Source organism: Gopherus evgoodei, chromosome 1, assembly GCF_007399415.2.
Source record: "Gopherus evgoodei ecotype Sinaloan lineage chromosome 1, rGopEvg1_v1.p, whole genome shotgun sequence".
Lineage (NCBI taxonomy): Eukaryota > Metazoa > Chordata > Testudines > Testudinidae > Gopherus > Gopherus evgoodei.
In genome coordinates, this window is record NC_044322.1 from 191,773,179 (window position 1) to 191,793,296 (window position 20,118).

The following is a 20,118-nucleotide window of genomic DNA, read 5'->3' on the forward strand; positions in this document are numbered from 1 at the left end:
CCCTGTATTTGTCACCTTAATACAGAGAGACCATTTTTATGTACTTTTTCTTTCTTTTTATATACAGCTTTCTTTTTAAGACCTGTTGGAGTTTTTCTTTAGTGGGGAACTCCAGGGAATTGAGTCTGTGCTCACCAGGGAATTGGTGGGAAGAAGAAGTCAGGGGGAAATCTGTGTGTGTTAGAATTTACTAGCCTGACTTTGCATTCCCTCTGGGTGAAGAGGGAAGTACTTCTGTGTCCAGGACTGGAAAGAGAGAGGGTGGAATCCCTCTGTTTAGATTCACGGAGCTTGCTTCTGTGTATCTCTCCAGGAACCCAGGGAGGAAACACCTGGAGGGGGGAAGGTAAATGGTTTATTTCCCTTTGTTGTGAGACTCAAGGGATTTGGGTCTTGGGGTCCCCAGGGAAGGTTTTTGGGGGGACCAGAGTGCCCCAAAACACTCTAATTTTTTGGGTGGTGGCAGCTTTACCAGGTCCAAGCTGGTAACTAAGCTTGGAGGTTTTCATGCTAACCCCCATATTTTGGATGCTAAGGTCCAAATCTGGGACTAGGTTATGACACCAGTGCACGGGACAGCCAGTGCCAGCCTGCCAGAGAGTTCTGGCAGCCAGTAGAACCCCCAGCTGGGAGCATGCCATGTGCCGTGCCTCCAGCTGCAGCGGAGTGCCCCAGCATCAGCCGGCTCCAAGCATGCATGCTTTGCCTTACTTTCAATTCTAGGTTCCGGCTGCTGGCCCCTGGACAGCCGGGGCTCCAGCCGCTGGCCCTGCTCAGCCCACTGCCGGTCCAGGGTTCCATCCATCCAGGCCAGCAATGGGCTGAGCAGGACCAGCGGCAGAATGCGGGTAAAACAGAGCAGGGAACATAAAATTTCCCCCCTCTCCAGGAGTTCAGTCACAAATGTAATTAACGCACTATTTTTTTAATGAACATCATCAGCAGTTATAAAAATGTTCCATTTTTATTTATCCATCTTGGGGGGTCGGCTTATAAATGAACCAGCTTATGATCGAGGATATATGGTACTATTTCTGTTGTTTATCATTTTTACCTTGCAAATATCTGTAATAAAAAATAATACAAAGTGAGCAATGTACACTCTATATTCTGTGTTGTAATTGAAATCCATTTGAAAATGTAGAAAATCATTCAAAAATATTTAATACATTTCAATTGGTATTCTATTGTTTAACAGTGTGATTAATCGTGATTAATTTTTTTAATCAGTTAATTTTTTTGAGTTAATTGCATGAATTAACTATGTTTAATTGACAACCCTAAATTTAATTATGGTATATTGTTATTTTAAGGCTCTGACCATGCACTGATGTCAATAGGGCTCCACATGGATGGAGACAGTCAATCATGCCAATATAATTGAAAGTTCCCATTGACTTAATGGGAGTTGGATTGGAACATTAGTCACAACATCAGATTTGGCCATGAAGATCTATCAGATATTCCATCATCTATGTCAGACAAGTCTGTGGCCTCGGTCTAATAGCATATTGTCATATCATAGAAGCCAATACTGGATTAAATAGGTATGGAAACAAAAAAACTTCTTACCCCTAGAGTTGGTCTCTCAAGGTCGACATTAAAATATATTGGTGGACTACTAGCATATTAAAGCTCCTATGTCACACCTGTTCTAGAAATAGGTGCAAAATTTAATCTTTATGCTGTTGTTCTTCTTCTTTCACCATCATTAAAAACAAAACCAATATATACGTAAATTTTTTTAAAGCCAAATTTCATTAATCAACTTGTAAAAAGAGTATAGTGATTCTTCTTTAACTACCTCTTCTCGTCAGAAGGTTTTACTTACTTGCCAGGATTAATTTGTAAATTCAGATTTATATTTTAGGTAACTTGATATAGGAAATCTGAAATATCATTAATATATTATCTTATATTACTCTTCATTTTACTAGACTATCTAGTCATACCTACAAATGTGGCAATGACAGATCATAATATATCAGTCATACTGATATCAGTTAAGACTTGCATCACCACAAGAAAACCACAAACTCAGTAAAAACAGAAAAAAGCAGAAGAAAAGTTCACGTCAATTCTACATAGTCAATGACATAGCTATTCTCATACAAAATATAAAGAACAAAAATAAAAAAAAATTTATATTCTCTGTTAATGTAAGATAATGTGGCACATCACCTCTGAATATTAGATCAAATTTCCTGAACTCCATTAACTTAAATCAAGAACAATATTTTCCAGTCCTCATTGATCTTCAATTACAGAATAAAAATTGGTTAGATAATTTAACTAGAACAACCTAATTTTGAAAAATGAAGGCTCAGTATTTATTTTTAAGTATATATGAACCAGTCATCTGAATCAGTCAATTTGTTTTCTAGACAGATTTAAGTTAATAAAACAAAATGGTCATTTATTTCCAAAATGTAACATACTGAATTGGAAACTGGCTGAACTATCTGTCAGCAACTTTCTGGATCAGACATCAGCTACTTGCATTGCATAACAAGTTCTAATTTATGAATCACTTAGATAATGTGCATTAATCTCTAACTCTTTTATATCATTATAAATCAAGCTAATGATTTAGAAGCTGTTACAGGTACTATTTAAGACTAATACACAAAAGCCAGTGTAGCCTTTATTTTAAATTGAATTAATTGATAGTTCTGTTGGAAATTACAGTCTGTCCAGTTTCTGTTGCTGCAGTTTAAAGATAAATAGAGCAGAGATTGGGAGTGTCTAGGGACAGACAAAGAATGTAACCACAAACACAGTTACATGTAAAAAAAATCTTGTTAGTATTATAAGTTATAAGATATGCTCACAAAGCCATTTATGCAACCTGGAAGAATCCATGCACTGGCTAATGCTATATTCATACTCATGTACCCAAAGATTTCATAGAGTTGGGTGGTTCTCTTAACAGGTAGTCATCGAAAGGGGTGGCTCCTGCAGGAGTCATCCCAGTGAGATCATCCCTGGGTCTCTCCCCCTTGCAGTCTTCCCACTTTGGGAACCTCTTTTACACTGCTCTGACTGCACCCAACACCGAATGCATATGCATAAGGGTTTCAATCCTCTTTTTCTTATCTGTACTTCCACACCTCATGATGAATATTGGAATGCCCTGAGTTTTTTTATACGTTGTTATCTTAATTCCCCTTATTCTCATTTGCATCTCTGTACAACGTGTCCATTGCAACCTGTGGTCAAACAGAGCGTCCAATGATGTCCAATCAGGTGACTTGTTGTCTAGATAGGTAAATTACAACATATTTCCCATAACATCACCTATTGACCCAGGCTTTCCAATAATCTTGTGACTTTACTGCCATAAGGTTATTTTAGGGCACCCACTCATGTCAAGTGTTCTCAAGCCTATGGCCTAGTATGGCTAAGCTAAAATCTTACCGGTCTCAGCCTGTAGGCCTTGTATTATAGCCATACTTTACTTATACACATAATACACGTTCATCTCTCCTAAATACTTATCAATTTTATATGTCTCTAATCCTACAAATTAAATGTGCTTAGCATACATAGATTATATATGAAATAGCATATGAGTTGTCCATAATTCTAATTAACACAATAATAAATGGATGATAAAATGAACTCATTGGCTACACCAGACTTTCAATATCTTCATTTTTATATAAATACACCCTACCCAAAGAAAATTCCAATAAAAATAGGAGAATTTAAAGGCAACAAGGATTTGAGTAAAACTGGAGTAAAATGAGAGGCCACAGGTTGTTACAACAGTTAGATAACCATAATGGTCCCTTCTGACCTTAAGTCTATGAGCTGCGGCACGTCTGCTATTCAAGAATACCTCTTTTACTGGCTCTCAACAGGTCACCTCCAAATCTCGAAATCATGGAGGAGCCATGTCTTCAGATGGAGTAGCTATGGATTGGGATGGAGGATTCAACCTGTACGCTGTGAGAGGAGTTGTGGAATTGATGGCAGATTGATCAGAGGATATATGGCCATGCGAATGAGGTAAGTATACCAAATCTGTAGTGGCCATGTTGGAGCTATAAAGATGACTTGTGCTTGGTCCCCTTGAATCTTGAACAAGAGAGGAATGGTTGGAAAGGCATACACTAGCGGGGCATCGCATGTGACAAGGAACACATCTCCCAGGGTCCACAGCCTAAGTCCACTCTCGAGCAGAATTGAGGACATTTGGCATTCCCTGGTGTGGTGAAGAGATCTATTGTTGGGAATCCACAGTGGCTGAATATGTGATGTAGAGTTTGTGTATCCAGCTCCCACCTGTGGTCTTGGGAGAATCTCCTGTGGTATTATGGTGTCCAGGGAGATACGTGCTCGAAATGGTGATGTTGTGCTGCATACACTGGTTCCATGATTTCAGTTCTTCTGAGCACAGCGAGTGTGACCTCATTCCACCTTGCCTGTTGATGTAGAATATGCAGGTGATATTGTCCGCATAACTTTTATAGTGCAATACTCGATCAATGATAGAAAATGCTGACAGGCATTGTGGACCCCTCATAACACTAGAAAGTTGATGTGTAGGGTGGATTCAGCTAGGAACCACCTGCCCTGCACTGTATGGGTCTGAAGGTGTGCTCCCCAACTGATTAAGGAAGCATCGGTTGTCAGTATCAGGGATGGTGCTGGTTGAAGGAAAGGGACCCCAACACAGACATTTTTGGGTACTGTCCACCAGAGTAGTGAGTCCTTGACCTTGATAGGCATGGACAGAAATTTGTGAAGGCTGTGTCTGTGAGGTACACAGTCTGTATGTAGCCACGCCTGGGGACAGCACATGTGCAACCTCGCATACTTTACCATGAATAAGGCTGCTGCCATGTGGCCAGCCAGCTGGAGACACATCCTGGCTGATATACAGGGGCAGGTTATCACTGGGGTTACTAGATAGAGTATTGCTGAAAATCTGTGAGCAGGGAGGAAGACTCTGGCTTGTATGGCATCCAAGTGTGCCCCAATAAACTCCAGGTGTTGTACTGGTGACAGCGTTGATTTTTGTAGGTTTATATGAAGCCTGAGGCTTGAAAAGAGTTCCAACATCAGCAGTACGGCATGGAGGGTGTTGGGTTTGGATAGGGCCTCAGTATGGAAATAGGAGAATGCCTTGTTTGCCTAAGTAGTCGGCCACTACCACGAGGACTTTGGAGAATACTCAAGGGTCCGTAGAATCTCCAAAGTGTAATACCCTGTATTGGTAGTGATTGGTCCCCATGATGAATCTGACGAACTGTCCGTTCAGGGTATATGGTGTGAAAATATGCATCTTGGAGATTGAGGGCCAAGAACCAGTCCCTTTGTTCCAGTACTGGGTTAATGGTTGATAGGGTAACCAACTTGAAGCATTGCAGTTTGATGAACAGAGAGGAAAGGGAGCAGTGCTGTGATTTTGGAGAAGAGGACAGAAGTGGAGGGAGTTGTGTCTGAGTAGTGGTGACTCAGGCATGTCAGATATCATCAGATCCTTGGGGTATCTGAGCTCCTGGGGAGACGGGAGGAGCATCATCGGCTTTGGCATTGCATTTGTGCTGAGGGAGAGGTGCATTCTCTGGAACAGCCAGCAGATGGAGTGAAGGGCTTACATGGTCTTGTCAGTGCCGGAGGGTATATCAGTGCTGAAAGAGATGCCAATGCTGATAGAGGTGCTGCTGTCAGTGGTTCGTCGGTGCTGTGGTGCCCAAAGATGATTTGATCAGGGCACTGAGCACCAATTTTGAAGGTCTCATGCAGGGCTAGCTCCAGCATTTTTGCCACCTCAAGTGGTCAAATAAATAAATAAATAAAGCTGCAATTGGTGTCACTTTGGCAGAAGCTCTACCGCTGCCGCTTCATTCTTTGGCGGCACTATGGCGGCAGGTCCTTCCCTCCGAGATGGACTGAGGGAACTGCTGCAGAATTGCCGCCGAAGAGCCGGACGTACTGCCCCTTTCTGTTGGCCGCCCCATGCACCTGCTTGCTGCGCTGGTGCCTGGAGCTGGCCCTGGTCTCATGCCACATTTGAGAGAGTGTGGTCACCTATAGGTCTGCCTGTTTAGGGTCTTTAGACCTCTCTTTAGCTCTGTTACTTGAGGTACTCGGACAGTCACGGGAGCTATGTCTCACCCATGAAGGTGTTGAGGCTATTGACCTCATAGGGGATGGTGTTCTCTTGTGCGGTTCCACACAGAGTGATGTGGTAGCCCATTTCTTCCCATCAGCTTGGGAAAGAGAAGAATTCCTCTTGGAAGGAGGCAGCGAATGAGGGTCAGTGGACAATCTAACAGCGGGAGAGCCACATGGGGGAAGTGTCTGCACCATGGTGCAAGGCTACTTGCAGGGATCTCTCCATGCCAAGAAGTCTCAGCCGAGTGTCTCGGTCTTCGGGCCCTGGCAGTCAGATTGCGACAATGAGTGCACTTCTGTGCAACGTGTCCTTTTCCGAGGCACAATGCACATACACATTTCATATGCATTAAAGCACTTCCCTTTGAAGCCACGGATTATGTGTATAATAGAGGAGACGTGTGACTACAATGCAATTTAATGGTATTAAGATAGCCTTTTACTGAAGTGGTGGTGTTGCCCATCCCCCTCACCCCAGTAAAACTTTCAAACTCTTGACACTGGCTGTCATCCTCCAGTCCTCAGTCAGAAATAAGAGTTCATATAGGAAAAAAAAAATCAAACCTCACTTATGCCAGGAGTTCAGGGAAGAGCACATATTTCAAAATGAAATATTTATTGTGCATTTCCTAGATAATGTTAATCTTTTCACAGAAGCAATCTTTTGTTATTGTTTCTATGGGAGGCCTGTCTGAATTCAGGTCTGTAATCGGGAGACAGAACTAGCAGAGAGATGTCCCTCATTATAGAACCTGATCAGGAGTAAGTGAGTGTTTATTATTAGAAATATTATTTGGAAAGTAACTCAGCTGCAAAAAAAAGTTTCTGAAGTTTCATAAAACTATTTAGGTAATTTTGAATTTGCTTTTGACCTTATTCCAATGTGCATAACTTAATGCTCTCATAGTATATAAAAGGAACACTGTCTCCAAAACTGTGAGCCTAAGGCAGATCCACATGGAAGAGAGACAGAAGTGAAAGGAGAAGGGTTGTTGAATGTAATGAAGAAACTACTTTTTAAGAAGCAAATGAATCGGAGCAACCTGCTACTAATATAATTGCTTTAAAGACCCCATGGCAAACATCAGCAGAATTAGTTTGTAATTTACCATGTCCTTCACTTTGAACATGCTCCCTAAAGGTTTATCTGAAAGTCATGACATTTATAAACACAATTTGTTTCAGATTGACTAGCCATGATTAATGTCTTCCTTTACTGCCTTTGACCAAAATAATTTCCCTTGCCAAGAAAGCAACAGAAATCTTCATTTTGCTTGTGACGTGGTGGGAACACTAGAGGTTTTTTTTAAATGAAATACCTTTCAGAAATGTTTAGGTAAACTGTGAAAACAGAAGGCTGATAATACAACTGAAGAATTTCAGCAGTCAGTCAATTAAGGTATATGGCAAAGGTTTCTAATTACTGAAGTCACAGGCTTATATCTGGAATCCCTTGCACTCAACCCTGAATAGAATATTCAATAATGATTCTTCTAACTACATATCACTCACTGTGAAAGGTTCCAACTAATGAAAAGTGCTTGATTACTTTAATATGGTTCTTAGCTGACTAGGGTGCACATAGTACAAATGTGCATTCTTTGTTTTAAATCATGTAAGATGATGAATAAACATCTTAACCTCTTAGGTTTTGATCCTGTGAAAGCTCTTAACTCCCACTGATTGCAATGGGGACAATTAAAAAAACCTTCTTCCTCCAATGCTATAAAATCTATCAATTTTTATACAATGTTCATTTTACTTGGTTCTTCACAAACATCCCTGCTGCAAATTAAACTAGAGCAACTGTGATGTTATTGTCATCAGGTAAATAGTTTGCACCTAGAATTTTAGTTCCTGGACCTTAATATGGCAATTTGATGAGAAATATAATAACTGATATTTAGGATCTGATGTACAAGCACACTACTCATTCTAAGACATTGTTTGAAAAGCCAGAGAGACTATATCAATGGCTGCATTAGAGACAGATACCCAAATATATCACATTTTGTTCCCTTCTGCTCCCCATAATGCATCAATTAAAGATATATTTTTCAAAGCTGAGTAGATTCTTGTTAACCTAATTGATAATTAAAATTAAAATAAATAGAATCAATTGGCTTGTGCTGCACTACAGAGAGAGAGAGAGAGAGAAAGAGAAAAACATCTATATCTGCAAGGTAAAAAAATACACACTTGTTCAGCATAAATAAATAAGATATTCAAAATTATAAGGATATAAATGTCAACCTAAAAAAATCTCTGTTTGTCAGCAATTATCATGCAGAGTGACCACAGTACACTGTCTCCATTAGAGGATTTGCTGCATTCCTATTAAGCAAATAACCACACCACACCTTAAAGTGTGTGCATGGGGGGAGAGGGAGATGTTCTCTGGCTGGCCGAGGGAAAGGGAACAGCGCAGTATGGGCTGGGTGGGGAGAGAGGTCAGAAGATGTTGCAAAGGGGGGCTGGGGAATGGGTCAGCATGGTAGCACTGACTCATCCCACTGACTCAACCCAAAAGCACACATAATCCAAGCATACAGAGGTGCTGAGCAGATTATGATCTGTGGGCAATGCCCACCTAGCCCAACAGCTCCACACTGAAATGTTGCTCTACCATCTAGCATGCAGAGGCTCTGCAGAGAGAGCACTGCCTGTGAGTTGGATAGCTCTACTGGAACTTTAGGTGAGCTCTGTTGGAAGCACTCCACAAGAAAGGAACGACAGAAGAGGTTGTAACTTAAGTAACCCATTGTTTTCTTGTCTTCATTTTATTATTCATTTTTTTAAATTCTCTTTTTGTTTTCCTTCCTGTTATCACATACATTATTCATTAATAAAAACCTCCAGTAATTTTGAGAGTCTTTTTAGTTATGGTACACCCTATGGCACGGTAAGAACCTTATATGACTAAAATAGCAAGGGGTGTCTCATTCCTGAATTAGTAGTAAGAGAAGCAATTGTTTCTCTACGTTATATTTTTAGCAATTTTGGGAATAAAATTACTCAGTCCACAATGCATTTACTCATGTGTAAAATAACCCTCTCTCACCCACAAAGAGTTAAAACATTCAAACTCACTTTGAAAAAAATCTCATTTTAAGAATAATTTTCCTCTAATGTGGGCCAAGAAACTGTAAAATGCAAAACGCATCTCAGTCATAACTATAGAGTCATCACCAAAGCCTATAAAACAAATATACTTAGGGCTAGGAAGTAATACTCTATGCATATTTTTACAGTTCTAAATACTTTATGCCTTTATTTCCCCAGAGACAGAAATGTACCTTTTGGATTTCCATAGCTGGGGAGGAATTTTGTGCAACACACCCTAATAGTGGGCTTATTTTGAAAAAGTAGCAGTTGATCCCTAAAACATTTCACGAATACTGGAAACTATCTAAGCTCCCCCGCCCCATGTATATTAACTTTGTCCATGAATGATTATAGCCTTACACATTATCTCATTAACACTTAGTGAATACAGAAAAAATAATATAAATAAGTAGTACAATAATAAACAACGATTTGCATTCATATAATAACTTACATCCAAGAATTCCAAAGTGCTTTACAAACATTAAGTCTCCGCAACATTCAGAAACATTTGTTCTAATTTATTCAAATTAATTAGACAACTGCTCCTCTCACTGTTCTCTTTTTCTCAGCTCAAATTTCTAGAACAAATTCCTTCCTGTTTTTTCATTGTTACCACTTTTCATTCAGGCCTAACCGGATGATTGCAAAAAAGGTTATTTTCTCTACATAGTTTCCATCAAGCAGAACTCCATTAATTTTCTTCCCTGGCATATTTCCTACTGACATTATTTTCTCTGTATTTTTTGATATAGAACCTACTGTTTTCACTATTTTATATAACTACAGAATTTCTAAGACTACAAAAGTGCTTTTATCTTTAAAAAAATGTTTTATAGAGGCTTTTCATTTCATGGCCTCTTCCTGTAAAACTGTCCATTTTATATGCAAATAAACTGACTGAGATTCTGAAAATCTATCCTTAAATTCTCTGAAACTTTAACAGTAACATCTTTAGAAATGTAAGAATTATTGTGAGGAAAGGAAGCAGAGTACCCACTAGAATTTACTATCAGGCTGTCATGAATTACCAAACTATAGGTCTTTTCCCTGTTCGGCTAAACTGATGTGAAAATCTATACTATTATGCTTGGAACAGACAAGAGCAAAAGATCCAAAGATTTTTAAAAAATAATGTTTTAGCTGCAGTTCACAAGCTGTGTTCAGACAGCTGTCTGCCAGCTTAAAAACAAAATATCTCTGGTGACTTCTGCCTGTGCACACTTGGTGGCATGCATTTAGCATTATATAACAGTACCTCTGAAAATAACTGCATACAGTAGCTGCTTCTGACATAGCTTTTTGCTTTAATGAGAAAAAACAGTTACCCACCTTTTAGTAACTGTTGTTCTTCGAGATGTGCTGTTCATGTCCATTCCAAGCAGATGTGTTCGCGCCGTGTGCATGCCAGCTGGAAGATTTTCCCCTAGCAGTGTCCGTAGGGTCTGCCTCGGCACTCCCTGGAGTGGCACCACTACAGTGCCCTATATAGTGGCCCGCCGACCCTCCACCCCCTCAGTTCCTTCTTGCTGGCACTCCGACAGAGGGGCAGGAGGGTGGGTATTGAAATGGACATGAACAACACATCTTGAAGAACTACAATTACTAAAAGGTGGGTAACTGTTTTTTCTTCTTCGAGTGGTTGTCCATGTCCATTCCAAGCAGGTGATTCACAAGCCTGAACCTAGGCGGTGGGGTCGGAGCTCACTGCTGACTGAAGCACTGCACGACCGAAGGCTGCATCATCTCTGGCCTGGTGCATGACGGCATAGTGCAACGTGAACGTGTGGATGGAGGACCACGTGGCAGCTCTACAAATTTCCTGAGTCGGGATCTGGGCTAGGAACACCGCTGAAGAGGCCTGCGCCCTTGTGGAGTGGGCCGTGATCAAAGGAGTGGGGACCTTAGCCCGAAAATAATATTCTCGGATGCACGCCACAATCCACGAGGAGATGGAAACCAGGAGCCCTTTCATCCTATCCGCCACAGCGATGAAGAGCTGGGTTGATCTCCTAAATGGTTTGGTCCATTCAATATAAAAGGCTAGGGCCCTACAGACATCCAGGAAATGCAGTCTACGCTCCGTACCTGAAGAGTGTGGTTTTGGATAGAACACCGGGAGGAAGATATCCTGCCCCATGTGGAACTGGGAGACAACCTTGGGGAGGAAAGCCGGGTGTAGCCTAAGTTGGACCTTGTCTTTATGGAAGACAGTGTATGGAGGCTCGGATGTCAGCGCTCTGAGTTCCGAGACCCACCTGGCCGAGGTGATAGCGCCAAGGAAAGTAACCTTGTATGAGAGATACAGCAGACAGCACAAAGCCAGGGGCTCGAAGGGAGGCCCTGTGAGGGTGGAGAGGACCAGGTTGAGGTCCCAGATTGGGGCTGGTTGACTAATGTGTGGAAACAGCCCGTCCAGGCCCTCGAGGAAGTGATCAACCAGTGAGTTCGCAAAGACCGAGGTACCCTGCTCTCCCGGATGGAACGCCAAGATGGCCACTAAATGAACTCAAACTGAAGAGAGGAAAAGCCCCAGCTGTCTCAGATGGAGCAAATAGTCCAGGATAATGGGAATCGGGGCCTGCAATGGCTCCTGCCCCCGCTGATCAGACCAGATGGAGAAGCGTTTCCATTTGGCCAGGTAGGTGGCCTTGGTCGACGGTTTCCTGCTACCGAGCAGCACTTGCCTGACCTGTTGAGAGCACTGCATCTCCACCGGGTTCAGTCATGGAGCATCCAGGCTGTGAGGTGGAGCGATTCCAGGTTCAGATGACGGAGGCAGCCCCAGTCCTGTGTGATCAGGTCTGGGAGCAGGGGCAGCGTGAGGGGCGCTCGAGTGGACATGTGCAGGAGCGATGTGTACCAGTGTTGGCGCGGCCATGCCAGCGCTACCAGGATTACACGGGCGCGGTCCCGAGGATTTTGAGAATCACTCTATGAACCATGGGGATTGAGGGAAAGGCGTACAGCAGGCCGTCCCTCCAGGATAGGAGGAAGGCGTCCGACAGAGACCCCAGACTGCGGCCCAGGAGGGAGCAGAAACGTTGACACTTCTTGTTCTCCCTTGAAGCTTGTATCTGGGGATAACCCCAGAGGTGGAAAATTGAGTGCACTACAACCCGGCGAAGGGACCACTCGTGACCCTGGAATGAGCAGCTGAGGGCATCCGCCAGGCCGTTCTGCTATCGCGGGAGGTAGGATGCTGTCAGGTGAATAGCATTCTGCACGCAAAAGTCCCACAATGCAAGGCTTCCCTGCACAGGGGAGAGGAGCGTGCACCCCCGTTTGTTGATATAGAGCATCACTGATGTGTTGTCCGTGAGGACTGAGACACATCTACCTGCCAGGTGGGGTTGGAAGGTGAGGCAAATCAGGCGTACTGCTCTCAGCTCCCTGACGTTGATGTGCAACGCGAGGTCTTCTGGCAACCACAAGCCTTGAGTCCTCAGATCCTCCAGGTGCACCCCTCGCCCCTGATCTGAAGCGTCCGTTACCAGGGAGAGGGAGGGCTGAGGGCTGGCGAAGGGAACTCCCATGCACACTTCTTGTGGGTCGAGCCACCACTGAAGGGAGCTCAGCACCAAATGGGGAAGTGTCACCACCGAATCCAGGGTGTCCCTGGTCGGGCGGTATACGGTCGCCAACCAAGACTGGAGGGGACGCAGCCTGAGCCTGGAGTGGCTTACCACATAGGTACATGCTGCCATGTGGCCCAACAGCTTGAGGCAGTGTCTTGCTGTGGTGGCCGGGGCGCGTTGAAGACCGAGAATGATTTCGGACATGGACCGGAACCTGGACTCCGGAAGGTACGCTCTGGCGTGGGTCGAGTCCAGGACTGCCCCAATAAATTCTATCCTCTGAGTGGGAGACAGAGTGGACTTGGCCTCATTCAAGAGGAGGCCAAGCTCGAGGAAGGTCCATCTGATGAATAGCACCTGAGCCTCCACCTGCGCCCTGACACAGCCCTTTATGAGCCAATCTTCCAGGTAGGGGAATACCTGAATGCCTTGCTTGCACAGAAAGGCTGCCACAAATGCCATGCACTTCGTGAAAACCCTTAGGGCTGCTGACAGGCTGAAAGGTAGCACTGTGAACTGAAGATGGGCGTCAGCCACGACGAACCTGAGGTAACGCCAGTGCCGTAGGATTATGGCAATATGGAAATACGTGTCCTTTAAGTCGAGGGTGGCATACCACTCCCCTGGATCCATGGAGGGAATGATCAAGGACAGGGAGACCATGCGAAACTTGAGCTTCTTTAGAAACTTGTTCAGATGCCACAAGCCCAGGATTGGTCTGAGGCACCGTTTTGCTTTCAGTATTAGGAGACACCGAGAGTAGAAGTCCCTGCCACTGAGCTCCTGAGGAACTTCCTCCACTGCCCCGCTGCGAGGAGAGACTGCACTTCCTGAATTAGAAGTTGCTTGTGAGAGGGGTCCCTGAAGAGGGACGGGGTGGGGGGCTGGTGGGGCGGGAGGGAGGAGAACTGGATAGAATATTCCCTCTCTACTGTGCGAAGCACCCAATTGTCTGACATGATTCAGGACCAGGCATGATAGAAGGGGGACGGATGTGACCCAAAGATAGGGATAGGAGGATTCAGAGTCCTGACTGGTAGGTCAACCTCAACCGTACCATCAAATAGGAGGCCTGGGCCCTGATGGTGGTCTTGCCTGGCTGGATGACTGGCCGGAGGGCTGACGTTGGTGCCACCTCCTGCCATTCCTGCCATGCCTGCACCCGACATCTGGGCAGTTCTGAGGCTGGTAGGCGCACGGGGCCATCTGCGGCCTAAACTGCCTGCGCTGGGTTACTGGGGTATGCAGGCCCAGAGAGCGAAGAGTAGCCCTCAAGTCTTTTAGGCTATGCAAACGCTTATCTGTTTTGTCCGAAAACAGCATCGGTCCCTCAAAGGGGAGGTCCTGGATGGTCTGTTGGACCTCATGGGGAAGGCCCGAGACCTGAAGCCAGGCTCCCCATCTCATGACCAGCCCGTTGCCAGCGTGACTGAGGCCGAGTCTGCCGCATCCAGGGCTGCCTGGAGGGAAGCTCGGGATATCAATTTTCCCTCTTCCACCAGGGCCGAAAATTCCGTTCCTGAATCCTGGGGAAGGAGCTCAGCAGACTTAGACAGGGTCGAGCAGGTATTATGCCCATACCGGCTTACAATAGCCTGTTGATTGGCTATAAGTAATTGTAGCCCCCCTGTGGAATACACTTTCCTGCCAAACAGGTCCAACTTTTTGGCCTCCTTGTTTTTCAGCGTTGATCCTTGGAACCCGACGTTCCCTCTGGTTGGCCGCATCCACCACCAGGGAGTCTGGGGGAGGGTGGGCGTACAGGTGTTCATAGCCCTTGGAGGGTATAAAGTATCGCCTCTCCGTCTTTTTGGCAGTGGGGGCCAATGAAGCTGGCATATGCCATAAAGTGCGGGACGTGTCCACTATTGTCTTGATCAATGGTGGGCCAAGGGGGCCAGAATATCCATTACCGGATCCACATCCACCTCAATTTCCTCCGCCTGGATCGCCAAGCTCTGAGCTGCCTGCCAAAGCAGCTGCTGGAGTACCCGATTGTCCTCTAGAGCTGGTGCCGTAGCCGTGCCCGACCTGCCTCATCTGGGGAGGAGGAGGAGGAGATCATTTGTAGCGGACCCTCCTCCGGTCCGTCCATGCCTTCAGGGGCCTGTGGCACATGGTACTGTGGTTGCGGGGCCAGTGCCTGTTCCAGATGCAGCGCAGTGGCCGGTACCAGTGTCGATAAAGAGCGGCTTGGCGTGTTGGGCGGTACCTGTGGAGCCAGAACCATGGTCACCGCTGATGCCGATGCCCGGCTAGGGGGTGCCGAACTTCGAGGAGGACCTGGAGCGAGGACCAAACACCTGACCCACCGACTGGTGGTAGGCCCAGGGGGTCCAGAACGGCCACTGAGAGGGCGGTTGCCATTGATGCTGCCACTGCGGCAGGTACGGTTGCTGGCTCGCCCTCGAAGCTGATCTCCTGCTCTGTGATCTCTTGAAGCAGTAGGACTCTGCCTCTGAGTCCGAGGTCTCTGAGTAGGAAGACCTGGGGGGGAGCGGTACCCACTGTTGCTAGGGAGCGCTGCGGCAGGGGTGGGGAACTCTCCCTCTGCCCCGGTGCCGCCCGGGTGGCGCGGGGCGGGAAGTGAGGCAACATCATGGCCGGCTTGCCCCACGATTGTACTGGGGGTCGGGCCACGGTTGGCAGCTCCCTGTGGCGGTGCAGGGTGGCCAGCACTGGGAGGCTCAACAGGTCGGAGGCCGCCTCGAACCCCTATGGCGTCTGGGGATCTTGGCTGGTCCGGACTCAATCGCCCTCTCTCTGGGGCAGGAGTCAACGGAGCAGCAGGAGGATGAGGCTGTGGCCCAGCCTGTCCACTTGTACTCGTGGACAACGTCGGCCTCTTAAGGTCCTGGCACGGTGATTGTTCCCTCACAGGCCTCTTCTTATTTGTAGGCACTGGAGAGGGTGAGCGGTGCCGCACGCACGGAGGCCAACTTCCTATGACCTGACTCCCTCCGGTGCCGGGGTTTGGAGGCTTTGGGCTGGGCCCCAAGTCCTGATGCCGGTGCTGGGGCGCTATGCACTGAAGATGATGTGCTGGGTGCCAGATGAGCCAGTTTGGGGTTGGAGGGTGGCCGCAAGGCTGCCTCCATCAGAAGCACTCTAAGTCTCTGCTCTCTGTCCTTAAGAGTCCTGGGATGGAAGCCCCTGCAGATATTGCACCAGTCTCTTTGATGGCTCTCTCCGAGGCACCTCAAGCAGGCAGAGTGCGGGTCACTCTTTGGCATAAACTTCCCACAGTCCTTGCAGTTTAAACCCCGGGGACCTGGGCATGCCCCAGCGGGGCGACGAGTACATTGGAGGGAGCTCCCCCAACAGCTAACAACTACGTGCAACTGATCCAAACTAAAACTAAACTATATACACTAACAACGGGACACTACTAAACTTGCTATCAGTGAGCAAGGTTCCAGTTAGTCGTCAGGCAGTAAGAAGGAACTGAGGGGGTTGAGGGTTGGCAGGCCCCTATATAGGGTGCCATAGTGGCGCCACTCCAGGGAGCACTGAGGCCAACCCTATGAATGCTGCTAGGGGAAAATTTTCTGGCTGGCATGCATGCGGCATGCACACACCTGCTTGGAATGGATATGAACAACCACTCGAAGAAGAATAGGTAAGAGTTTTCAAAAGGGATGCAGATTAAGAAAGTGATACAAAGCTTGTGAGGGCTCCAGACAGTTCTCAAAACAAAAAATATACTATTAGCATGTTATATCTTTAGGTTTTTTTAAATTACCATAATCATGTTAAGGGGGGGCAAGTAGATTTTGTGGTTTTTGTGGTCAATTTTCATGACCATTTTCTAACACAGTGGTTTGTCAGTTTTTGTCTGCCCAAGTGTAAACAAAAACAAGTAATTACTCACCCATCAACAAAGCTACTTATCCCAGAATTTGAAAGGCTGACCTATGCAGGAATTAAGTGGCTGAATACAACTACAAGACATGATGAGGTCCTCTCAAACATTAGGGCTTTTACTAAGAAAAGGTTTACAAACTGATTATTAAATACTCCACTACCTGAGGCTTTACATTAAGAACTTCAGCAACAGTTGCAATGTCACAGCACAGCAGGTGAAAATACATTTCTGAAACAAATGTCAGCATGGAATAATTTTGAAACAACCTTTTGATCTACAACACCTCAAGCCAGGAGAGAACACCAAAACAGATTATATTGTTGGTAACACATGGATCTGTTTGCTATAATAGTAAGCATTTCTATAGGCTCCAATATAGAGAGAAAACACAAATAGAGATAAAAGATACAGGAATTCTTCTAGTTTATCACGTTTCCCATAAAAATCCATCCACAACAGAAATTTAGCTACCAAAACAGAACCCACATCCAAAACAACAAAATCCCCAAACCCAGCAGTTTAGCACTTGCTCTCTCTTTCACACACATGTAGAAATCTTCTAAATGGTAGCATACTGAATCATGTTTTGGGAAACTTGGTCAGATCATTAAATTTCAGTTTATTTTCTTTTCACCCTTCTGAAATGTGAAATATTTGAAATCAGTGTATAAGTAGTGTTAAGTTCTAATATTTTAAAATGCATATTTCATTTGACTACAGGTCTGTCTCATCTTACGCTGGGGTTACGTTACGCAGACAGCATGTAAAGTGAGAATCTCGTATAGTCAAAATTACATTGAGTGTGATGGCGGGCAAAATCGCCCACACTACAGAAACAGTATTTAAATTGTTATTTTTCTCTTTTTTTTTTGTTTTTTTCTTGTTTTTGCCAACTGCTTAAAGCTGAAATCGCGCATGTTAAATGCGCCTAAGATGCGACAGATCTATATATCTATACCCTTGGGACTACAGCATGTCAATAAAATAACTGATTAATCTGTATATTTCAATAGTTAAAGACTCCAACAATCCCCTATTCCTAGGCTCTTCATAAAATGGATTCATATAGGTTATCCACATCCTCCTGCTACTTCTGGTAATCAAAGAAAAGTTAGCCTTTCAACATAATTCTTTATCCCTTTTCCTAAATAAAGCCATTTCTCAGTTAGCAAATCTCACTGTTTTCAAATATACTTAATTTTAAGCAACTTAAATCCACAGCACTGAAACATGTGCTTATGCGCTTTTATATATTGGTGCCATAAGAACTAGTCATGAGAGGTGCTGAGTGCTAGCAATGAATGGGAACTGTGAACCCCCCCACAAAAGGCATTTAGCAACTTCTAATAATTTGCAAAACTTACTCATCTAATTGGATATCATTAAAACAGGTGCTACAACTATTATACGCAAACTGTACGGGCAGTAATAGATGCATAATAACAAAACTTACCATCTTGATCTGTGGTAACTGTGATAGCTGTGAATGGCTTGGGGGAGAAACTCAGCTCAGAGACTCCATTCATGGCTTCTATTTCAAAGGTGTAGTTCACATGAGACACAAAATCAAGCACAGTCACAGATGAGTTAATCAGGCCTGTATGTCTTGGGATGAAACGGATACCTCCACCGCATATCTCACATTGGCTGGTGTCTGATCCACATTTCTTACAGCTGACGCTGTAGGTGAGATCTTTTCTCCCCCCCGTGTCACTAGGTGGGCTCCATTCCAACATAAGAGCTGTTTCATTAATATTAGAAATCACATTCCGTGGAGCAGAAGGTGGCCCTAGAGAAAAAGAAAACAGTTAAACTATCCTTACTGTGTAGTCTGGGAAAACAGAGAGCTTGAGCTACTGATTTATAATGACATACTAAAAGAGTTAAATATGCATAATTTGGGTTAGTGACAAGTAGAAGGGCACAGTCTAAAATATCTAAACATTTAAAATATTTGAAAGTTAAATATTAAGGAGGGAAAATAATTATCTGAGATCATATAAAATGATATAAAAATGTATGGGGTGAAATTAAGAGATAATTTAAGATAAACATTAAAAATATCCCACTATTTGGGACATTCAGAAACTAGGCCTGACAAAACAAAAATTGCATGCTAAATACCCACTGGGCGAGTGAGAAGTAGGCATAGATTTTTTTCCCCCAAAATATATTTTGTTTATTTTATTTCTATTATGGTAGGCTTTTTAGGATGCCTTTTTAATCTGTTTTGCTATTCTAGAAGATTTTAAATGAATAAATTTTAAAAATAGTAAATGTACAATAGGGAATCATTCTGCTCGAACAGAGAAAAGAGAAAGAAACTAAACAGAGTTTTTTCCAGTATCTGAACTGCTATCATTCTGCAATTCACTCAAAAGATGGCAGCTTCATTAAAACTCAAAGGGCTCACTAGTATCTTTCTGGGATAGTATTCAGTAACGATTCACAGGAAATTATGTCATCTGCTGACCCATCAACAACACTATTATTATGATGATGATGATCTTCCATCCAAATTATGAACCTGTCCAGAACCCATTTCATTCGTGAGGCCTGACAGGATTCTGTTATAAATTGGTGTTACTGCAAGTGAAGGTCCATTATTATTGTTATAAATGTTCATTATTATTCAGTTTCCTCATCACCATTCTGCTGTCCAGTAAGACATAAAGGAACCGTCAGAGCTGTCTAGTGATTAATATAGAAATGGAAGCCAAGAGAATCTTGGACTGTAATTTTAAAGGTAGATCAACATTTGCAAATGAGGGCATCTAAATTTAGGTGCCTAACATCATAAAAGGCACATAAATAAAAACGGTCTGATTTTCAGAGGTGCTGAGCACTTGGAGCTCCCTTTCACCTCAGTGGGAGTTCCAGGTGTTCAGTAGCAACTCTTAAGGCCAGGTCACTTATTTGGGTTCCTAATTTTGGCATGACAATATTGCGCTGTAGTGACTAGAGGTCAAAAATCATGGTAGGGTTGTGTTACTTTGCAAACCACTAAGTTCAGCCCAGATCCAAGAAAGCTCTAGGACTTTGGCCTCAAGGTATTTTCATGGCTCCTTTGCCTCCCACAGAACCCCACCTCCTCCCCCCCAAACAGCTGGCTCTCTCCCCTTATTGGCCCAGGAAACCACCTAACCTTGTCTTAGATATCTTAGGATGGGATAGACAGGAGCAGGAAGAAACTATAATGCCCAAGTCTAGGTGGAATTTTCCTGGCCTCTTCCCATTATCTTCAGGGGGTTCTAAAAAGCCTCTCCCCCAACCATGGTCTTTAGGAATGCCACCAGTACCTAGAAAAGGCTGATGCCTTGCTGGTTTCATTTCTGATCTTCTCTGATCCTTGATACAGCCATGAAAGACATCCACTACATCTGTAAACCATTTATCTACTGAACTGGCTGCAGAGAGTCACTCGAATCCTTAGTGTGGTAACTC

General features: G+C 44.3%; 1 protein-coding gene across 4 annotated transcripts in view; it reads right to left on the bottom strand.

Annotated features, from left to right (window-relative positions):
* EPHA6 (EPH receptor A6) overlaps positions 1 to 20,118 on the bottom strand; it is an 898,770-nt gene that overhangs the window by 384,713 nt on the left and 493,939 nt on the right. For all 4 annotated transcript variants that reach the window (XM_030581541.1, XM_030581522.1, XM_030581531.1 and 1 more), the window contains exon 5: positions 18,128 to 18,463. In XM_030581541.1, coding sequence (XP_030437401.1) covers positions 18,128 to 18,463 — 336 coding nt within the window. The remainder of the gene's footprint in view (positions 1 to 18,127; positions 18,464 to 20,118) is intronic.